Below are 23,588 nucleotides of genomic sequence, written 5' to 3'. Positions count from 1 at the left end.
TCTTTATGATAATAGTAAAAGTGATGATCTGTACATCTGAACAAAATAAAATATGAAAAGGAATGTTCCAGTAAATATCGTGAAACTGACTGGAAGTATAATATGGAGATTGGATGTTTGATTTGGCACAAAGCAACTAGGCTATGTATGCCTATAAAATGGAGGTTTATTTATTAATAATAGAAGAATGGAAATCCTAAAGTGAAAGAATTTTCTTTTAAATAAGTTCTCAAAATATATTTTGGAAATTTCATAACTTAAAAGAAGTTGACAGAAATACTGAATCAAATTGTCTTATTAAAGCCTTAACTGAATACTAGTCAGTATCATGTTTTGTACAATTTTGTTTAGCATTTCTACTATGGGGAATGAAAAGGGAGGTATCATATAGAAAGGGTTAAAACATAATATATGCACTTAATAAAACATTGGATGATATTACCAAAGATAAAGATAAATGGACAAGAGCCACTTCTCATTTCCAGTTCTTTAAAACAAAAATTCTTTGCTGAAGCCCATATGTTACGTTTCTCTCATGACTAGACTTTGTGTATATATTTTGTAAAACTTAAAAGTATTATATTTATTTAGTTCTTTCAAGGATCTTAGCAACTTCTTTAAATTCTCTCCAAGAACTGTTGTTTATTCCAAAAACTTAAGTATCAATATAACACTTAAGTAAAAAAATGATTCATAAACAACTTGCTTTATTCTGTATTGTTCTAAAAAAAGAGGTTGTTTATGTTATAACTTGGTTTTTACAAAGATAACGGTTGTTTATATCATGATGTTTAAGCTATTAAAAATTGTATAAACATGAACTTGGCTTTTAAGACGTTTCTTTTTTTACATATCAAATAGGACATTAGAAGTAGCTGGATGTTCACAGTTTACTGATGGTGGATTCCAGGCTCTAGCAAAGGTGTGTGTGTATGTATATAATCTTTAAGTGTTTTAGTACATCTATATAATTAAACCATTCTCTTATACAAGGTTTAGTTAGGTTTTAAATTAGGAGGTACATTAAGAAAAGTTTTTTTAAATTAGTGCATTTTGGTACAGTCTGGTGCAGTTTCCAGCAAAAACTTGCTTTTCATATTAATAATTGCAATTTTATTAACAACACATACACACAACTTAAAATAGTATTTACCTTTATTGTTATAACTCTGGTTCTACACTTAAGCTTTCTTCAAAATAATTGTATTAATTACATAATTGAGAACAAGTTTAACTTTCTTCATTTTAGTCTGAGGCACTGTAGTGAAAAGCATTCTATGCATACCTGGCTGGTAAAAATAGAGATACAGCTTTTTTTTTCAGTCTTTTCCCACATGATCGTGGTCTATTAAATCAATACCTGTTTACAATTCACACACTTCTTTGATATTCATAGGATCTCGGCTGTTGAAAGCTTTCCAGATATCCTTTTTATTGCTTTGTACCCATCACTTTACAGAATCTTTGACTATAGCACATGCTGACTCCATAAGATGACTGAAACATTGAATTGATGCAAATATTTGATAGAAGAAGAATCACTATGCATAAAGCTATCTGTATCATATATGGGAAGAAGTGAAACATGGTGTCCTTCATACCAAAGTGTTCCCAAAAACATTTCTCTGATTTAGATAGATTTTACATTTTTACTTCTAGGGGCATTTCTTCTTTCCACATAACAATGATGTATTTCAATTCCATTCATTCAACTTGTTCTTCACTACAACATTGTCTGGAAGTGAATGAGCAGTTAGCACATTCAGTTTGTTTTAAACATACTGACCAAAAACTGCATTGGTTGAATTTCTGTTTAATAAACAGGATCTAAGATTGCAGATGAGTGATCAAAATCAGCATTGCATAAAGCAGCTACCTAGTCTGAAAGGAATCTTTCCAGTTAATATCTAAAAGAGATCAATCAGTCTGAGTCAAACCTGACATCAGTGTTGTTCTCTAAGCAGCTATCTAGTCTGAAAGGAATCTTTTCAGCATATTTTCACATGTTTGTCTCTCAGGTTTTCAATGTGTGTATGCAACAATTCTTTTATGGTCAGTTGGCTTAATTTTTGTTTATTCTGTGGGTGGTTTTACTACTTTGTTGCAAGTAACTGTTGACAAAATAATGTATGAGTTTAGAGTACATGTTTAATGAATGCTGCTTCGAGATTGTGTGTTATGTTACTTTTAAATTAACTCACTTTCTATTTTTATAAATGGTAAAGGAATTTTGCTTAGATGAACAAGTAGATTTATGCTTTTACTGTGATACTTATTTTTAAAAATTTATCATTCTTTTATTGCTTTTTACAGTCAGTCACATGCTCTATCTGGTTCACACCGTAACTATTTTGTTCATGAAAACTGATTATAATATAGCAGCATCTTGACCGCTACTGTATTTTTCATATCTCACCTGGCCTGATGAGCCTTGTATCAGACAATATGTTTTGTTAACACTGGATATACCAGGTGTAGCATTGTTGACATGATATAATATATTCTACTTTTACTCATGTATGAATTCTTAGAATTACTTAAGTAGTTTTCTCTCAGTGATGCTATGGTCACTTGATCTGTTCTGAGAGAAATGAAGACCTACCTTACTGGATTTTCAGTTCTCATGAATGATTGTAAACTTTTTAAGAAAATAATAATAAATATGAATAAGTAATCAGTGTTAAAGAAAAATATAGTGTTGTGTCATTAATTCTTACCATGAAAAATCTGATTTGTATATTACCTAAAAAATTTGAAAACACTTGTAAGTTGCTTTCTTAAACTATTTCACACTGTAATGTATAAAAACTTGTGATGCATTTCGTGCCTAGACCACTGCCATGTTTATTTATGTCAGCAGGTGTGATGAGCTGTGGTGTTTGGCAGAAGGGCTTGTCAGCACTAGATATGGTCTACGTAATGTGGTTAACACTGGCTTGTCAGCACTAGATATGGTCTACGTAATGTGGTTAACACTGGCTTGTCAGCACTAGATATGGTCTCACGTAATGTGGTTAACACTGGCTTGTCAGCACTAGATATGGTCTACGTAATGTGGTTAACACTGGCTTGTCAGCACTAGATATGGTCTACGTAATGTGGTTAACACTGGCTTGTCAGCACTAGATATGGTCTACGTAATGTGGTTAACACTGGCTTGTCAGCACTAGATATGGTCTACGTAATGTGGTTAACACTGGCTTGTCAGCACTAGATATGGTCTACGTAATGTGGTTAACACTGGCTTGTCAGCACTAGATATGGTCTACGTAATGTGGTTAACACTGGCTTGTCAGCACTAGATATGGTCTACGTAATGTGGTTAACACTGGCTTGTCAGCACTAGATATGGTCTACGTAATGTGGTTAACACTGGCTTGTCAGCACTAGATATGGTCTACGTAATGTGGTTAACACTGGCTTGTCAGCACTAGATATGGTCTACGTAATGTGGTTAACACTGGCTTGTCAGCACTAGATATGGTCTACGTAATGTGGTTAACACTGGCTTGTCAGCACTAGATATGGTCTACGTAATGTGGTTAACACTGGCTTGTCAGCACTAGATATGGTCTACGTAATGTGGTTAACACTGGCTTGTCAGCACTAGATATGGTCTACGTAATGTGGTTAACACTGGCTTGTCAGCACTAGATATGGTCTACGTAATGTGGTTAACACTGGCTTGTCAGCACTAGATATGGTCTACGTGATGTGGTTAACACTGGCTTGTCAGCACTAGATATGGTCTACGTGATGTGGTTAACACTGGCTTGTCAGCACTAGATATGGTCTACGTGATGTGGTTAACACTGGCTTGTCAGCACTAGATATGGTCTACGTGATGTGGTTAACACTGGCTTGTCAGCACTAGATATGGTCTCACGTGATGTGGTTAACACTGGCTTGTCAGCACTAGATATGGTCTACGTGATGTGGTTAACACTGGCTTGTCAGCACTAGATATGGTCTACGTGATGTGGTTAACACTGGCTTGTCAGCACTAGATATGGTCTACGTAATGTGGTTAACACTGGCTTGTCAGCACTAGATATGGTCTACGTAATGTGGTTAACACTGGCTTGTCAGCACTAGATATGGTCTACGTGATGTGGTTAACACTGGCTTGTCAGCACTAGATATGGTCTACGTGATGTGGTTAACACTGGCTTGTCAGCACTAGATATGGTCTACGTGATGTGGTTAACACTGGCTTGTCAGCACTAGATATGTAATGTGGTTAACACTGGCTCAGCACTAGATATGGTAATGTGGTTAACACTGGCTTGTCAGCACTAGATATGGTCTACGTAATGTGGTTAACACTGGCTTGTCAGCACTAGATATGGTCTCGTAATGTGGTTAACACTGGCTTGTCAGCACTAGATATGGTCTCACGTAATGTGGTTAACACTGGCTTGTCAGCACTAGATATGGTCTACGTAATGTGGTTAACACTGGCTTGTCAGCACTAGATATGGTCTACGTAATGTGGTTAACACTGGCTTGTCAGCACTAGATATGGTCTACGTAATGTGGTTAACACTGGCTTGTCAGCACTAGATATGGTCTACGTAATGTGGTTAACACTGGCTTGTCAGCACTAGATATGGTCTACGTAATGTGGTTAACACTGGCTTGTCAGCACTAGATATGGTCTACGTAATGTGGTTAACACATTACAAAATATTCTACTTTGCTTTCACTCATGATTATGTACAATTAATAGAAACATATAGTATGGTTGGCCTATATTTAAAAAAAAAAATGTTATCTTTGGTAATTGTTGCATGTGATTTTTGTTTTTTTACATACATTTTTCTAACAGTGACAAATTTTTGGCAGGGTTGTCACAAGCTGGAGAAAATGGATCTTGAAGAGTGTGTGCTGGTTAGTAGGTATTTAGTCTGTATCATGTTTAGGTATTTAGTCTGTATCATGTTTAGGTATTTAGTCTGTATCATGTTTAGGTATTTAGTCTGTATCATGTTTAGGTATTTAGTCTGTATCATGTTTAGGGATTTAGTCTGTATCATGTTTAGGGATTTAGTCTGTATCATGTTTAGGTATTTAGTCTGTATCATGTTTAGGTATTTAGTCTGTATCATGTTTAGGGATTTAGTCTGTATCATGTTTAGGGATTTAGTCTGTATCATGTTTAGGTATTTAGTCTGTATCATGTTTAGGTATTTAGTCTGTATCATGTTTAGGTATTTAGTCTGTATCATGTTTAGGTATTTAGTCTGTATCATGTTTAGGTATTTAGTCTGTATCATGTTTAGGTATTTAGTCTGTATCATGTTTAGGTATTTAGTCTGTATCATGTTTAGGTATTTAGTCTGTATCATGTTTAGGTATTTGTTTAGGTATCATGTTTAGGTATTTAGTCTGTATCATGTTTAGGTATTTAGTCTGTATCATGTTTAGGTATTTAGTCTGTATCATGTTTAGGTATTTAGTCTGTATCATGTTTAGGGATTTAGTCTGTATCATGTTTAGGGATTTAGTCTGTATCATGTTTAGGTATTTAGTCTGTATCATGTTTAGGTATTTAGTCTGTATCATGTTTAGGTATTTAGTCTGTATCATTTAGTCTGTATCATGTTTAGGTATTTAGTCTGTATCATGTTTAGGTATTTAGTCTGTATCATGTTTAGGATTTAGTCTGTATCATGTTTAGGGATTTAGTCTGTATCATGTTTAGGATTTAGTCTGTATCATGTTTAGGGATTTAGTCTGTATCATGTTTAGGGATTTAGTCTATTTAGTCTGTATCATGTTTAGGGATTTAGTCTGTATCATGTTTAGGTATTTAGTCTGTATCATGTTTAGGGATTTAGTCTGTATCATGTTTAGGGATTTAGTCTGTATCATGTTTAGGGATTTAGTCTGTATCATGTTTAGGTATTTAGTCTGTATCATGTTTAGGTATTTAGTCTGTATCATGTTTAGGTATTTAGTCTGTATCATGTTTAGGTATCATGTTTAGGTATTTAGTCTGTATCATGTTTAGGTATTTAGTCTGTATCATGTTTAGGTATTTAGTCTGTATCATGTTTAGGTATTTAGTCTGTATCATGTTTAGGATTTAGTCTGTATCATGTTTAGTCTGTATCATGTTTAGGTATTTAGTCTGTATCATGTTTAGGGATTTAGTCTGTATCATGTTTAGGTATTTAGTCTGTATCATGTTTATTTAGTCTGTATCATGTTTAGGTATTTAGTCTGTATCATGTTTAGACATGGTGATAGAACTTTAATATCGTTTGCGTTTTAATGACCATGATGGATTTGTATTGATTCATTTTAACCTCTGTTCATTTACAGTAAAGAAAATCACAGATTGATTATTAATTACCAATCAGTTTCATTTCTTCCTTTAGATAACAGACAATGCTCTGTGTCATCTTGCTGTGGGTTGCCCTTCCTTAGAGACTCTTGTAAGTAACTTCTTACAATCTTTTGTAATGCAGTATAAAGCTGTATTTGTATGTTTTCATTAAGCAAACAGAATTTTTTTTTTTTAAAGCTTTATTTAAGAATCTAATTTGCATGTTCCAAGAGTTATGTGCTGTTATTTTGGTAATTATTATAGTAACCAGATTAAAATTTTAACACGTATATTGTTTTAAACACTTCTGCACGCTGGTTGAACGTAACACTAAAATTGTTGTGATTTAAGTCATCGCTTTTATAACTTTTGTACATGATAATTAATCATTGCAAAATATATCAGGTATTTGAAAGGATTACTTAAGCATTTTTTGTTTTTAAAGATTAAACTTTACTTGCTTTCTGCAAAGTTGTATTAAAGAATGAATTTTACTGTTGCAGAGCTTATCTCATTGTGAACTGATCACAGATGATGGGATTCACCACTTGGGGGCCAATGGCTGTACTGCAGACAACTTGACGGTGTTGGAATTAGACAATTGTCCTTTGATCACTGACTCTTCCCTGGACCATCTAGTCTCATGCCACAGTCTGCAGAGAATTGAGTTATATGACTGTCAACTGATCACAAGAGCTGGTATTCGTAGGCTACGAGTGAGTTTTTAACTTACGTGTAACTTTATCTAGATTCAGAACTCCATGTAGGCACTTTGCATTGTCTACTAATTGATCTTTTATATATTACATTAAATCTGACATGCCAACTGTTTTCTCAACTAAGTCATTGCTTGAGGCCTGCTTGTAACAGGAGCTTAACATGGCCTTATGGTTAGGATGCTGGACTTGCAGCCTGCAGATTGAAACCCATTATAGACCATGAGGTTGTTATAATTCAGTGATCAAACACAATTCATTTAACAAAGGGTTGGCAATGAGTGGTGTTGGCATTGACGGGCTACCTTCCATTTGCTATATCAGTATTATTAATGACTAATACAGGTAGCTCTCAACTATTTTTTTTGTGTGTGTTTGCAAAATTGTACAATAAACCACTGATTACTGTTATTACTTTTAAGTATCTGTCTATTTATAACTATTCTTTCTATGTATTTATTTTAAAGTTAGTTTTACAATATGTTATTTCATATAAGATAGTTTCTGTTAACTTGTAAACAGTTACTATTTACCTAATAAGTTTTCATTTCTTCCACATACATGGTTTTAGAAGATAAGAATTTTTAAAACAAGTTAAATGCAAAAGCTTAGACTGTGAGCATGTATTCTGGTCAGTTCTTGTTCATAAGTTACTGTTTATATACAGGAACAAAATCATTATTCAGATATGAAGGGCTGTGTATTAATGATGTCACTCCTCAAACTGTGTTTCAATTGTCTCATGTGGGCAGTATCATGCATCACATCATTATTGAGTCACTTGTTCCATTGTGTTGATTATGCCACATACACATTACATTGTCACTGAGTGACTTGAATATTGGTACTTGTCTGTTTCATCAAACATCATACTTGGATATCTGTGTTTGTTAGTGATATTATACTCTACACTGACCATACTTGGATATCTGTGTTTGTTAGTGATATTATACTCTACACTAACCATACTTGGATATCTGTGTTTGTTAGTAATATTATACTCTACACTAACCATACTTGGATATCTGTGTTTGTTAGTGATATTATACTCTACACTAACCATACTTGGATATCTGTGTTTGTTAGTGATATTATACTCTACACTAACCATACTTAGATATCTGTGTTTGTTAGTGATATTATACTCTACACTAACCATACTTGGATATCTGTGTTTGTTAGTGATATTATACTCTACACTAACCATACTTGGATATCTGTGTTTGTTAGTGATATTATACTCTACACTAACCATACTTGGATATCTGTGTTTGTTAGTGATATTATACTCTACACTAACCATACTTGGATATCTGTGTTTGTTAGTGATATTATACTCTACACTAACCATACTTGGATATCTGTGTTTGTTAGTGATATTATACTCTACACTAACCATACTTGGATATCTGTGTTTGTTAGTGATATTATACTCTACACTAACCATACTTGGATATCTGTGTTTGTTAGTGATATTATACTCTACACTAACCATACTTGGATATCTGTGTTTGTTAGTGATATTATACTCTACACTAACCATACTTGGATATCTGTGTTTGTTAGTGATATTATACTCTACACTAACCAAAAGCGGCTCTTGGATATCTGTGACCTTTTGTTAGGTGAGGTAACTTATACTGACCACATGTTTGAAAGGGGTTGTGTAACTGTGTGTTTGAAATGTAGAGGGCGGTATTAGATGTTTGAATATATAATTTTATTTATTATATTAATATAGGTATAAAGGCGTTCCTTTATATTGGTTTATTTTGGGTTTAAGTTGTTGTATAAGTAAGGCTTCTTTAATTTTACGTTTGTTTATGTTTGTTTCTTTATTTAGTATTTGAGTGTTTTCTATGGTTATGTTGTGTTTATTTGACTTGCAGTTTTTGACGAGCCGTTTTTGCATATAAATTTCTCAACAAGTGGGTTTCTCGTCATCACTGATTATACTCTACACTAACCGTACTTGGATATCTGTGTTTGTTAGTGATATTATACTCTACACTAACCGTACTTGGATATCTGTGTTTGTTAGTGATATTATACTCTACACTAACCATACTTGGATATCTGTGTTTGTTAGTGATATTATACTCTACACTAACCATACTTGGATATCTGTGTTTGTTAGTGATATTATACTCTACACTAACCATACTTGGATATCTGTGTTTGTTAGTGATATTATACTCTACACTAACCATACTTGGATATCTGTGTTTGTTAGTGATATTATACTCTACACTAACCATACTTGGATATCTGTGTTTGTTAGTGATATTATACTCTACACTAACCGTACTTGGATATCTGTGTTTGTTAGTGATATTATACTCTACACTAACCGTACTTGGATATCTGTGTTTGTTAGTGATATTATACTCTACACTTTTATATGCAAAAACGGCTCGTTTGGGCTGTGTTTAGTTAGTGAACAACGTTTTGACCTTCTACGGTCATCGTCAGGTTCACAAAGAAAGAGGTAACTGACGGAAGCTGACCACATGTTTGAAAGGGGTTGTGTAACTGTGTGTCGAAATGTAGACCGGTATTAGATGTTTGAATATATAATTTTATTTATTATATTAATATAGGTATAAAGCTTCCTTTACTTGGTTTATTTTGGGTTTGTTGTTGTATAAGTAAGGCTTACACTAATTTTACGTTTGTTTATGTTTGTTTCTTTATTTAGTATTTGAGTGTTTTCTATGGTTATGTTGTGTTTATTTGACTTGCAGTTAGAGCCGTTTTTTTGCATATAAATTACTCAACAACTTGGATATCTGTGTTTGTCACTGATTATACTCTACACTAACCATACTTGGATATCTGTGTTTGTTAGTGATATTATACTCTACACTAACCATACTTGGATATCTGTGTTTGTTAGTGATATTATACTCTACACTAACCATACTTGGATATCTGTGTTTGTTAGTGATATTATACTCTCACGCTAACCATACTTGGATATCTGTGTTTGTTAGTGATATTATACTCTACACTAACCATACTTGGATATCTGTGTTTGTTAGTGATATTATACTCTACACTAACCATACTTGGATATCTGTGTTTGTTAGTGATATTATACTCTACACTAACCATACTTGGATATCTGTGTTTGTTAGTGATATTATACTCTACACTAACCATACTTGGATATCTGTGTTTGTTAGTGATATTATACTCTACACTAACCATACTTGGATATCTGTGTTTGTTAGTGATATTATACTCTACACTAACCATACTTGGATATCTGTGTTTGTTAGTGATATTATACTCTACACTAACCATACTTGGATATCTGTGTTTGTTAGTGATATTATACTCTACACTAACCATACTTGGATATCTGTGTTTGTTAGTGATATTATACTTTACACTAACCATACTTGGATATCTGTGTTTGTTAGTGATATTATACTCTACACTAACCATACTTGGATATCTGTGTTTGTTAGTGATATTATACTCTACACTAACCATACTTGGATATCTGTGTTTGTTAGTGATATTATACTCTACACTAACCATACTTGGATATCTGTGTTTGTTAGTGATATTATACTCTACACTAACCATACTTGGATATCTGTGTTTGTTAGTGATATTATACTCTACACTAACCATACTTGGATATCTGTGTTTGTTAGTGATATTATACTCTACACTAACCATACTTGGATATCTGTGTTTGTTAGTGATATTATACTCTACACTAACCATACTTGGATATCTGTGTTTGTTAGTGATATTATACTATACACTAACCATACTTGGATATCTGTGTTTGTTAGTGATATTATACTCTACACTAACCATACTTGGATATCTGTGTTTGTTAGTGATATTATACTCTACACTAACCATACTTGGATATCTGTGTTTGTTAGTGATATTATACTCTACACTAACCATACTTGGATATCTGTGTTTGTTAGTGATATTATACTCTACACTAACCATACTTGGATATCTGTGTTTGTTAGTAATATTATACTCTACGCTAACCATACTTGGATATCTGTGTTTGTTAGTGACATTATACTCTACACTAGGATTTATTACTTCACACACGATATTTATATTGAAAAATAAGTATTTATCAGCTTATGTGATACGTCATCTCAATGCAGTAATGTAATGATCTTACAACTTGTTTTATTCAACAACTGAATTTCTTCAAACCACGAGGTGATAAAGTTAACAAGTTATGCTGTGATAGCAGAAATCAACTGTTAGGTGGTTGTCAATGAACAGCTGCCATAATAAAAAAAAAACACGCCAAGGAAGTTGCATTTTACAGATGTAAACTTTATTGCTCACCCCTCAAGAGGAAGAATCTAATTTATTGAAATTGTTGGACTGTAGAGTATCTTGTTTTGTTACTCATTATTGATGAGTATGTTGTGACTACTGTGTAAAGTTTGACTGTATTCTGTAATTGGCTGTTGATGTTTAGTACAGAGACCTTTGTTGCTAAAAAGAATGTTTAAGATTAATGGTTATTCCATATAATCATAACTTCATTCCATTACACTGTACAACAATTTTTTTGAAAAGTTTTGCTTCCTGAAAAGTGTTTGCTGATTGTGACAGGTACCTAGTGGGTATGAACAAATATAGTTTTGGTTTTGCTTCATCACGTAGGAACTCCGAGAAATAGACAGTTAACTGTTTACCGACAATAACATATTTAATTGCGTTTACGTTTCTAATACGCTATTAAGTTCAACATAATTAAAAGTGTTTTGCTCCTGATTTTTGTTTGTATTCAATGACCGGTGCATCACGTTGCAGTGTCCAACAGTAGTCAGCAAGCATTGATGGATTCCAGTTGCCCTGATATCATTTTTGCATTGCAGCAATGTCCTGGTGAAACCAAGATTTTGATGAAACGGTACGTGGTGGGCAAATTTGGATGTGATTTTTATGATCAGCAGCCATAAATCTATAAGGAACACCCAACAGTGTTCAAGAAGCAAAAACTTTGTTGTGCAGTGTTATTTTTACCTAACAGTAGGCTCAGATGTGGCTGGTATTTTTCGACCTCTCTGGTGCTGTTATAGTACTGTCAGAATAACTTCTGTGTGGTTGATTAAGAACATAACTGTTTGATTGGATAACAGTTAAAAAGTAGGAGCAAGAAACAGATTATGGATGACAAAATATAGAGGAAACATTCTGTAATTGATAATATTAAGAATATCATTTCAGGTAAAGCAGTTATAAGTAGTGAATAACAATTAGAAAATTGTACTCTAAGCTTGCTTTTTATGCATGTTACAACTGTCTTTGTTTTGAATTTAAAAATACAGGATAGATGAAAGTTTAATCAATATTAGATTTTTTATTCAATAGGAAATATTAAAACCAAAAATTCAACATTAAATTGTCCATGAGCGAAAAAAAGAAATCGATTAACATCTACATGGTGAAAGTTGGTAGGTAAAGATACTAAGACATGGCCAAAGAGTTCTGTTTTATTTACAGTGTTAAGAAATGCATGAAGCTTACTGTATCTTAGTTTATCTGCTTATCCTGAATTAAACATTCAGTTTTTTGCATTTTTTTTCACTCAAGTTCCAAACATTTTATTGGATAGATATTTTCCTATTGGACTAGTTAGTATCTTATTGGAAGTTCTGTTTACTCAGCAAAAGAATCATTTAATTAAATCTGTGTTTTGAAATTTTTTTCTTAAATTATTGATTTTGTTTTACAGAGCCACCTACCAGACCTAAAAGTTCATGCTTATTTTGCCCCAGTGACCCCTCCTCCTTCTGTTGGTGGGGGACGACCAGGATACTGTCGGTGCTGTGTACTATTATGAAGGTGACAATAAGTATTCTATAAACAGGTAGTTGACCAGGACCTAACGACACTAAAATAGGTCAGATGCAAGAAGGCAAGTAAACCACACTTTATTCTAGCTGTCATAGACTGACTGGGAGACTATGTTGTCTGTGGTTTTGGTTGTTTTCTTCACCATTGATATGTATTCCACTCGCCTCAAGTACTCTTTGTGATTGAAATGTTTTTGTATAGTTTCTACCACCTGGCAGTGAAACATTGTTCTCAAGACTAATGGTGTGCAGCTGTAGAATACATAGAGATAGCTGAGGTTGTGGTAAAGCTGAAAATAACCTGTAAATGTACACAAAATCAGTGACTTACGAATTCTTTTTCTGCATTCTTGTGATGAAACTTCCTCCTCTGTAGGTGTTACAACCTTTGATTCAGAATGATCACTTCTTGTAGATATATATATATAATATACAACTAAATGTCTCATCTGGCCAGATCCCTCTCTAGTACCTTCCAACAGTAATTCTGACATAGTATGTCAACTGAAATATAAACATATAGATGTTCTGCAGTTATAAACAGTTAGAAGTACTAATGTGAGTGTTTACTTTTATATTTAAAAACCTGTGTGTCTTTCGTTAAAATATTCAATGCAATTGAAAGTGATTAAATAAGTAAAAAGATTCTTTTATACATATAATCTGAGTTACAAGAAAAACTTGGATATTAAATTTGCTGATCTTAGCTTTAAAGGCTTGTCAAAATAAATGTTTTTTATGGAGAGTTCCTACTTTCATAAGGCAGAAAATAATATAAAGAAAAAAAAAAGTGTTATTTTTTGTTAACAGTTTCAGTCCTCCTTTAAACTAGCATTATTTACTTTGTTGTAACTGTAACCGTACAGTTAAGCCAATATTTATATATGGTAATATTTTGCTGCATGCATTCTTGAAAGTGTTGTGTACTTTTCAACATTTCAGTGTAATTGCTAGTAATTGTGCTTTCTCTGGTAATATCATGTGCTTTCAGGCCACATTTAAGAACTGATGTCATATTTTATTTAAACATTTGACAGTGTAAAATGTGGTTTCTTTGCCACATGTAAAGAATGGTGAAAAATTATATTAAATTCTTCCCTGTCACGAGTTTTCCTCACTTCGAAAACAAAAATACCGAACCATTAGTAAAAAACACACAGATATGAAAGCATAAATATATTCAATAGCTATGAATTTTTATGTGATTTTTTACATTTTTAAGTTGGTTAAAGACTAGTAAAATATTGATACTTAACATGTAAATTGTATTTTTAAATGTATCGTGAACATTGTATACAGTGTATCACATAAGACCGTTCTAAAAGTGTACGTACTTTAGGCTTAACACTGAATTCTGTAATTTTGTATCATTGCTATATGAAGTTATTGCTTCAGTAAAACATTATTGTTGTGAAAAGTATGTAAAATACATTGATTAAAATGTCCAAGTTTGTAGTTCTATGCCATTATGAATTTACAAAAATAAGTAGATAATGTACATGACACTGTAATTCATTGTTGTGGTAATATTTCTCTGTGATTAAAGTACAGTTACAAGGCTTTGGATAAACAGTTTTTAGTGTTACCAGAAGCTGTGGAAAAAAGAAATTTTGTCGAAAAGAAATACATAGTATTTCCTCCTGTGGAAGATTTTTGTTATGCTAATATTTATTCATAAGTAAAAATCATAACAAAATTGTGGATAGAAAATGGTTTCTTGTTATAAAAAATTTTAATATTAACTTCACACTAAATTATTGTGTTAACACGAGCAAAAATATCTTCTATTTTATTCTTTAAGTTACTGTCCTAAGTTACCCCAGACAACTTGGAAACGTAGTGTTTTGTAGATGTTAAAAAATTACATTCTTGTTTAGCAGTCCATGTAACAAGCAGCCATGTTGTTTCTTTGAACTAGGGTAATAATAATAATAATATGAAATCTACACTAAGAAAAATGCATATTTTTGATAAAAATATTGTTAAAACAGAAAGGAAAAAAAATGATTACTGTGTATTACTGATAAAGTTCATTTATAAAGTGTAATCTTAAATTTTTCATGACTTACCAAATTCTTGTGCATTATGCATCAGGTGCATTAAAACTGGAAATTTCCAAACTTTGCTTAATCTCCAGATTACTTAAGTTTTTACATAAAATGTATTTATGATCTTTGGGCAAAAAAAATGTTTTGAATTACTTAATATTGAATTTTTTTAAAATTTGATTATTACATGTTTTTGTTTATATTTTGATTAAAAAGTAGTCGAGCATTTTTCATAAACCTTAGACTAACATGTTAGTATAACACAAGACACAGATCATAAGACTTTTTATTTCTAGTCTGATTCAGGGTTTTAGGATAAAACATAACCCCTAATATGATCAAGAGAGTCATGTTTATAAAAATATCTCCATACCCAAGAAACAGTATTATTAAGCAAGAGAAGTTGTTATATAAACATAATTAAGCATTATAAACTGTGATGGTATGATCCTTAGTAAAATTTAAATGTATACTCATCATGTTTGCATATTGTCAGTTACAAAGAATTGTCACAGTTTGACATAAATTCACAGTATTGTAAAGTTAACATTAAAATGAATTTTGTAATCAATTTTATAGGCTTACACTTACAAGAGCATACTATACAGCAGATTTAAAAGTATTTATTAAGTTGCAGAATTGTACAAAATAATCGCTGTTTGATATGCATATAAAAACAATGGAGCAATTGGCAGACATTAATAATAATGTCACTTGCAAATTTTTAAATTAAGAAACATGTCACTACATACAACTTTAACAAAATAGTTTTCCAATAAAGATAAATGGTAGAGATTGAAAATATAAAGTTGTTGCACTTTCTGCTGTGATGTCTTCAAATATTTAAAAAAGAATGTCAACTTTAGCAGAAATTAAATGATATTGTATAAAAAGTGTGTTTGAAACTTCAGTTTTTTGAGACTTTTGTAAAAATAAAATCTTTTTAAATTTGCAATAACCATTGAAAATAATTCAATTGTCAGGATTTATAGCTTATAAAAGCTAATTGGATCTGTTTATAAGTTTTTCTTCTCAATAGCGGTGGAGTGTTAAAACTGATCTATGTATAGTACAATTTATAGATAACATCACAGATGACCTGATCTTTAGTTAGAAACTGCTGAATCTGAGTGTTTTGAGTATCAAAAACTTATTGACAACATTTTGATTTTTTACAGAAACTTTTCTATTGTAAATGGATGAAGAATATAAGCTATTTATTAGTAAGTCTAATATTTGGTGAATGTAGTAACTGGGATGAAACTCTTGAAGATCATGTGTTAAGTATTAGAAATAGAACTCTGATATTAATAAACAATTTAATTTTGCTTTAGAGAAGTCTTATTGGAGAATGAAACTGTTTCTATTAGTGTTTTGAAAGAAATATAAAATCTTATGTAAGAAAGAATGTCAAATAAAACTTGTATTTTTCATCTTTATATTGTATGATTAGGTATCTACAAAAAATTACTGAACCCATATTTGTTAAAATCTGTAAATTTAACTCCAAGATAATTAATCACCTTAATTCGAAAAACTAACAGTTTCAAACCATTGGTACCAGGGACATTTCATGTGTAAATATTGTTTCAGATAAACTTGTTTCTTGCTGCTCAGCCCAGATGAAAGGATGTGGTATTGAACGAAAGATCACATAAGCAGTGGCTTGTGGGAGACAGATGAGAGATAGCTCTCAAAAGTTATTTTTACATGCCTGTGATCTGAAATGGACCACTTTAGATGAATATGCAAAAAATGCATATCCTATTTTATCACAGATTCTAAGAATCAATGAATGAAAGTAAAATAGACAATGTTATGCCAACCAAACTACATCTCCAAGATCCAGAACAGTTAAGGCCTTTTGGTTGATACCATGGTTCTGTCAAACCAGCAGGAAGTGACATGCATGTTACTGATCTAGGCATTATTTATATCATTAATGTTTATAAACAATTGCTGTGGTGTGAATTAGATTCAGAAGTTAAACTTAATTATTATCAATAACATTTAAGTAATTTTCAAACAAGATTTACAGAGTAAGAATTAATAACATATTATTTGGTTACTTTAACACAAATTATTTATTTATTATAATATGTTAAATTACTATCATTTGAAGAAATTGTAAACCAACAAGTGTATTTTCTTATTCCCACAGTGGTCCAAGCTACTACAGTGTGAGTTGGAGGAAACAAAGTTGAATGTTCCTCATGCAGTTTCATTTGTGCTAAAGAAAATTACACAAGTGATCAGGTCATCAAAATTTGTTTTCTACAATTTCTCTGTATATTCTTTGAGGACTTGGGTCATTTTTTTATAGATTTCTATCCTCTAACAAATTACAAAATCAGAGTTTGATTACCATGTTTTACAAATCAAGCACAAAAACTAAGTTCCTTGACCAGAAAAAAAACGTAAATGTGGTTAATATATGTGATCATCCTGAGTAAGAAGTTGTTTCTCAGTTTGAAAAGATATTCTTGTATTTTAGGGCAAATTAATGACAAAGTTCAGCAAAGGACTATTTTCAATAGTTAATATACTTATCGCTTACTAGACTTTTTACTTTTTTTACTTGGTAACTACAGTATTGTGTGTTTTATACTACTGTTGTGCTGGATAACTTGGAGTATAGTACTGATAGTTAAGGAAATGTGTGCAAAAAAAATCAAGATGGACTTTCCTTTTTTACTAGGCCTGTTAAAAAATAGTTTTTCATAACATTACTAAGTTCTTCATTTAGTTTAAAGGCTCTGTGTTGTCAGTCAAAAGTGAGTGATGTACTTTATGTGCTTTTGCTTATTTCAGTCCCAAATTACTTAGTAGTAAGATTCACGAGTAAATGTTCAGGCCTTGCTACATCCAAAGTAATGTGTGTCAGTGGAATTTTTCAACTTCTAGTTAGGCCTGATTATTAGAATGTATGACTAATACCAATCCAATAAAATTCTCTTCCTTTCATTGGGGTATTATAATCCCAATGACCAATCCCACTATTTGTTGGGAAAGTGTTAACAGTGGTGGTGTCGACTAGCCACTTCCTTTCTCATCTTATCAGTTCAAAATTGAGGGTTGCTAGTGCAGATAGCCTTCAAGTAGATTTGTGTGAAATTTAACAAAACAAACATCTAGTTTTCAGTCTATATGTCACCTGATGATCCTAGATATAAATGTTTTTTTCTTATCCCAGTAAAACCTATAATAAATAGTTTTAAAGACCAAAATTGCTCAAGTCAAATCTATATATTTCTGACACATATTTTAAGGACTTAATTATTCTGTTATCTTTGTCATGGTTTTTAAGTCTCTCTAACTAATTCATGCTTTGATTTTTTTCATGCATAATCTTTTAAAATCATTTACATTTTCCTTATAAAGATTATTTATGATTTTCGAAATAGGGTATTTGTTTAAACTGGAGATTTGAGTCTTTTTTTTTTATTTTTATTATGGTAATAAAAATGTTTTATACATTATTTTCTGTTTGAGAAATTTAGCCCACGTTTTCCATTTAGCTCCTTGTTATTGATTCTGCCTCTTAGTAGCAAGTCTGAAGATTGGATTTCTGATACACATGGTAAGCACAGCATATATAACCCATTGTGTAGCTTCATGCTACAAACAAACAAAAGAACTGGAAACTATTTAGTCTTATAACAAGACCAACAAAATCTCAAAGTGGACTTTAAGAAAAATTACATTTTAGTAATGAGTGCAAATACATATAGATAAGTAGAGGTTAGGCTTACATGATTAAATGGTATTTAAGAAATTATAAATAAAAGCAAAGCTTTATGAATTATAAATTATTCGTAATTAAACCAAAACCTCTCACTCTTTCTTGTGTTGTGTGGGTATATATGTGTGTATATCCAGGAGGGTCGGGAACACTTGACTTCTTCTTCCCTCCTTTTCCTTGTTAGTGTGAACTGCTTAGTATGTTAATAATTATTACATGAGGACAAAAGTAATTTACATTTACACTGGCACCTTTCAGGGCAATCAATATTGGTCCATGTATATTGCATTATCAGTTCCTTCCCTAATGTCTAGCTCATAGGTGGCGTGTTTTATTATATCACGTAATTATTATAATATTTTTTATTTATTATTGTTATTTATTTTTTCAATTTTATCTTAATGATCTAGTATATAGATTAATCGGGGAGAGGTGTTTAGGACTATCTTAATCATATATACAATATCTATCGAGTTCGCATAATAGCTCATTTATTTCTCTAATTTTTATCAATATATTTTATTGTACAATGTAGACGTCTATTTGCTATTGTTTGTGTGTTTTAATATTTATGCATAAACTTTGAAGAGATGGTGTTGGGTACTCTATATGCTGTCGTAAGTAGTGTATTTTGTAATGATTGTAATTTGGTTTTCAGTTGTTCTTTACTTAACGTTAATCCACGCTGGAGCGACATAGTCTATTACAGGTCTTATATAGGTTTTGTATATTTTAGGGATGTTTTCAGGTGTTGCTCCACTGTTTTTACCAGCTATACTCCTGGCACAGTTTGTTCTTTGCTAATTTTTAGTTTTTGTATTATTTAAATGGTTTGTTCATGTAAATTTATAATCACACGTTAATCCTAGAAATGTTGCAGATGTAGCAGTCTGGAGAAGTGCTCTATTCATGTAAATCTGTGGTTGTGCTTTTTGATGTTTCGTTGACTTTGCAAATATCACTACTTGTGTTTATGTTTTGTTTATATTGATTCTATATTTTTGACAATATTCACATACTCTATTTAGTTGAGGTTGTATGTTTGCGACTGCTACATCATTAGTGAACTGTGACGAATATCCATGATTTGGATCTTTAAGTGGCATATTGTTCGTATACATGATGAAGAGAATAGGACTAACCACCCCTCCTTGAGGAACGCCAGCATCTGGAGTGAAAAACTCCGAAAAAGTTCCCTCCACATAGCATGTTTTCCAAAACGTTAGAGAGCCAGCAAATAATTCCACGTGATAGTTCCATTTCACTCATACGGAACCGTAGACCATTGTACCATACAGTGTCAAATGCTTTCTCAATGTCGAGAAAGCAGGCGACAGTGCATTCTTTTTTTATTAAAGCTGTTTATTATTGTTTCAATTCAGTTCCCATGGACCCCATGTTGATTTGGTGTGAATTTCGCGCAAAGCTACACGAGGGCTATTTGCGCTGGCCTTCCCTAATTTAGCAGTGTAAGACTAGAGGGAAAGCAGCTAGCTAACCATCACCACCCACCGCCATTTCTTGGGCTACTTTTTTACCAACGAACAGTGGGATTGGCTGTAACATTATAACGACTTCACCGCTTAAAGGGCGAGTATGTTTGGTGTGACCAGGAATTCGAATCAGCGACCCTCAGATTACGAGTCAAGTGCGTTAACCACCTGGCCATAGTTAGTTTTACTTCTAGAATATTCAAGAATGTTAATAAACGAGAGGCTTTGCGAAATACCTAGTATAAAGATTTGGTCATAAATAAAGCTTGCAGTGAAATAGTGAATCAGTTACTTTTTGGATCTGTACTCATCAAATTACTCTATACAATTTATTACAAATAAGTAATCTGACTTTTTTGTTAGTATAAATGTGGATGTAACTTTAGGCCTACAACGGATTACAAAGTGTAGAAACTCGTAAAAAGTGTTTAGAAGAAAAATTAATTTGTTAGTGTTACGTGGATTAGAAGTTAATTTGTTTTCAATATATAGTTTAATAGAACAACAATACGACGTTATATATATTTTAGGATTTAATTATGCTGCTTGCTCTTATTTAAGTTTTGTGTTTTGTAAAATTATCTTTATGATTACTTCAATTTTGATTTTCTTAGACTATTCCGTCACTTAAAAACCAACAGCCAACATTTGAAGAAGAAAAAACATGAAAGTCTGAAATATTAGTAACAATATTTGACTGATAAATAGTACCTCAGCTCATTCACTCGCTTCACAAAAAAAATGGTCTAAATATGAATATGGTAATCCCGGACTAGATCCACTATTCGTTTGAATGCTGATAGACAATATTATTTGGTATAGGAACGAAAACAAGGGTAATAAATCCAATTACGCCAAGTTTAAGCAACAACAATGGGTCTGCATGGCTCATTATGGGACACATTTGGCAGGGAATATTTGATTACCACTGGGTGATGATTTAGAAAAGTTAATGCTAATAAACGGTCACTTTTAAGATGTCCTGATAATTACGAAGAGAATGGCCTGGCATGGCCAAGCGCGTAAGGCGTGCGACTCGTAATCCGAGGGTCGAGGGTTTGCGCCCGCGTCGCGCTAAACATGCTCGCCCTCCCAGCCATGGGGGTGTATAATGTGACGGTCAATCCCACTATTAGTTGGTAAAAGAGTAGCCCAAGAGTTGGCGGTGGGTGGTGATGACTAGCTGCCTTCCCTCTAGTCTTACACTGCTAAATTAGGGACGGTTAGCACAGATAGCCCTCGAGTAGCTTTGTGCGAAATTCCAAAACAAAACACAAATTACGAAGAGACCCTTTGTTACTAGATGTGTGTGGGACAGTTTGTTTGTTTTGAATTTCGTGCAAAACTACTCAAGGGCTATCTGTGCTAGCCGTCTTTAATTTAGCAGTGTAAGACTAGAGGGAAGGCACAGCTAGTCATCACCATCCACCGCTAACTCTTGGGCTACTCTTTTACCAACGAATAGTGGGATTGACCGTAACATTATAACGCCCCCACGGCTAAAAGGGCGATCACGTTTGGTGCGACCGGGATGCGAACCCACGACCCTCGGATTATGAGTTTAAACCATACTGATGTTTTCAATAAACTGAATAATGACTCTAAATCATGTTATGTTGAGGCTGGTTCTGTTGTTAATACGCTGTTAATAGTGATTGATTTTATCGTCACTTTAAGTTGGCCAGTTAATTATTTTAAAAAGTGATAATCTAGGTCTCAGTGATGCTTCAAAATCTTGTGATTATCATCAAGTGTTTGGCGTTTTATTGTTCAGTCATTTTAGGCATTTATTATAATACGACATTTAACCACACATAATGCTGAGGCATCGCTGGATATTTTAAACGCCTCGGATAACTGTGTGTAATAATGAAAAGGTTGATAGAGAAGTATATAAAAAGTGATGATGACTCGAGAGGATAAACATGCTGAGAAACTTTCCACTGTCTGTTTATAGTGTAACGAGCTGATGCTATCAAGGACAGTAAAAGGGTTATGTAAGCTACGGACGCTGCATTAACTAAGTGTAACCAGGAAGAATCTCTGACCACTTGATGACGCTGCAATATGTGCTAAAGCTGCAAATGATTGATAATTATCGAGCTTAAAACTCCCTGAAAAAGAAGTCAGCCGGCAGTTTGATAAAGTATAGATAGCAATGGATGAGTAGATTTGTTTTTGTTGTTGGCTGTTGTACACGATCATAACAGAATTGACCAATTAAGTATCAGAATTACTTGCGGGTAGTTGTGCATACTAAATCGAAAAAAAACCTCATGTGACAGTCAAAAAGTCAGCTGTTTCACAAGAAAAGGAGTTACTTTAGATTCCACACAAGTTCTCCTGCAGGAAAAAAAGCTGTCTCTGGACTTTGCATCAGCATGACCTCTGCACTAATGGTTTTGGTTTTGAATTTCGCACAAAGCTACACGAGGGCTATTTGCATTAGCTGTCCCTAATTTAGTAGTGTAAGACTAGAGGGAAGGCAGCTTGTCGTCACCACCCACCACCAACTCTTGAGCTACTCTTTTAGCAGTGAATAGTGGGATTGACTGTAATATTATATTGCCCCAACAGCTGAAAGGGCGAACATGTTTGGTGTGACGTTGATTCGAACCTGAGACTCTCAGATTACGAGTTGAATGCCTTAACCATCTGGTCATACCAGGCCTGCACTGCTGAATCAACCGTTTCTCGCCTGAACTCTTTGTATTTTAATGCCATTAAAAGTATCATATTAAGCACGATAGAGTTAACTTAAGTAATTGTTTTGTAAAAGTGTTAATTGAAGTAAAAGAGTTTAACTTATCCGAGAAAATGTATGTTGAATGTAAACTCTTAAGTATGTGGAAAAAACTTAATAAAGAAATATTCTTGGGCTCAGACTTCTTTGATTTAACTGTAAAGCCTTGAGTTAGTTCTTGTGTGTTCCATTCGCCCATTGCATCCTCACATAAAATAAATGAGTGTGTAACAGATAGTATTAGTCGAAGCTCTAACGGCTAAGCCTAACCACCATTCGGCCTGCCTAATCTTACAATACTTACCTCTTTTTAGATTACCAAGTTTGCTACCAATACGATGTACCATGTGATGTAGGCTATATGAGCTTTGCTATTATTTTTCAGTTTAATTAAAAAAAACAAACGAAATATAATTCTTCTCGACTACTTATGAGATAAAAATACTATCTCGTAAACGAATAATCTAATTATACAATAAAATAAGTTCAAAGTTGTAAGAATTGATGAATGGTATACAAATCGTTAAAAAACGGAGAACATCGCCTGTTTGATTGGTAGTAATTGTTATTTTCAACCTGAACAGTACATGGACTGACTAGTAGTCAAGCCATAAAATCCTAAGATTGAAACGAAGGGTTCTACGAAAGAAAGTCAGT

At 32.8% G+C, this 23,588-nt stretch overlaps 1 protein-coding gene across 7 annotated transcripts in view; it reads left to right on the top strand.

Annotated features, from left to right (window-relative positions):
- The window catches only part of LOC143231932 (uncharacterized), a 45,552-nt gene extending 29,169 nt beyond the window's left edge, over positions 1–16,383 (top strand). For all 7 annotated transcript variants that reach the window (XM_076466792.1, XM_076466793.1, XM_076466797.1 and 4 more), the window contains 5 exons: positions 862–922; positions 4,846–4,890; positions 6,384–6,440; positions 6,835–7,047; positions 12,785–16,383. In XM_076466792.1, the coding sequence (XP_076322907.1) occupies positions 862–922; positions 4,846–4,890; positions 6,384–6,440; positions 6,835–7,047; positions 12,785–12,892 (484 nt within the window). In that variant the 3' untranslated portion in view covers positions 12,893–16,383. The remainder of the gene's footprint in view (positions 1–861; positions 923–4,845; positions 4,891–6,383; positions 6,441–6,834; positions 7,048–12,784) is intronic.
- Positions 16,384–23,588: the final 7,205 nt, after the last annotated feature.

Source organism: Tachypleus tridentatus, chromosome 11, assembly GCF_004210375.1.
Source record: "Tachypleus tridentatus isolate NWPU-2018 chromosome 11, ASM421037v1, whole genome shotgun sequence".
NCBI classification, from domain to species: domain Eukaryota; kingdom Metazoa; phylum Arthropoda; class Merostomata; order Xiphosura; family Limulidae; genus Tachypleus; species Tachypleus tridentatus.
The sequence above is the reverse complement of the archived record's forward strand: the minus strand, read 5'-3'. Positions and strand labels throughout refer to the sequence as shown.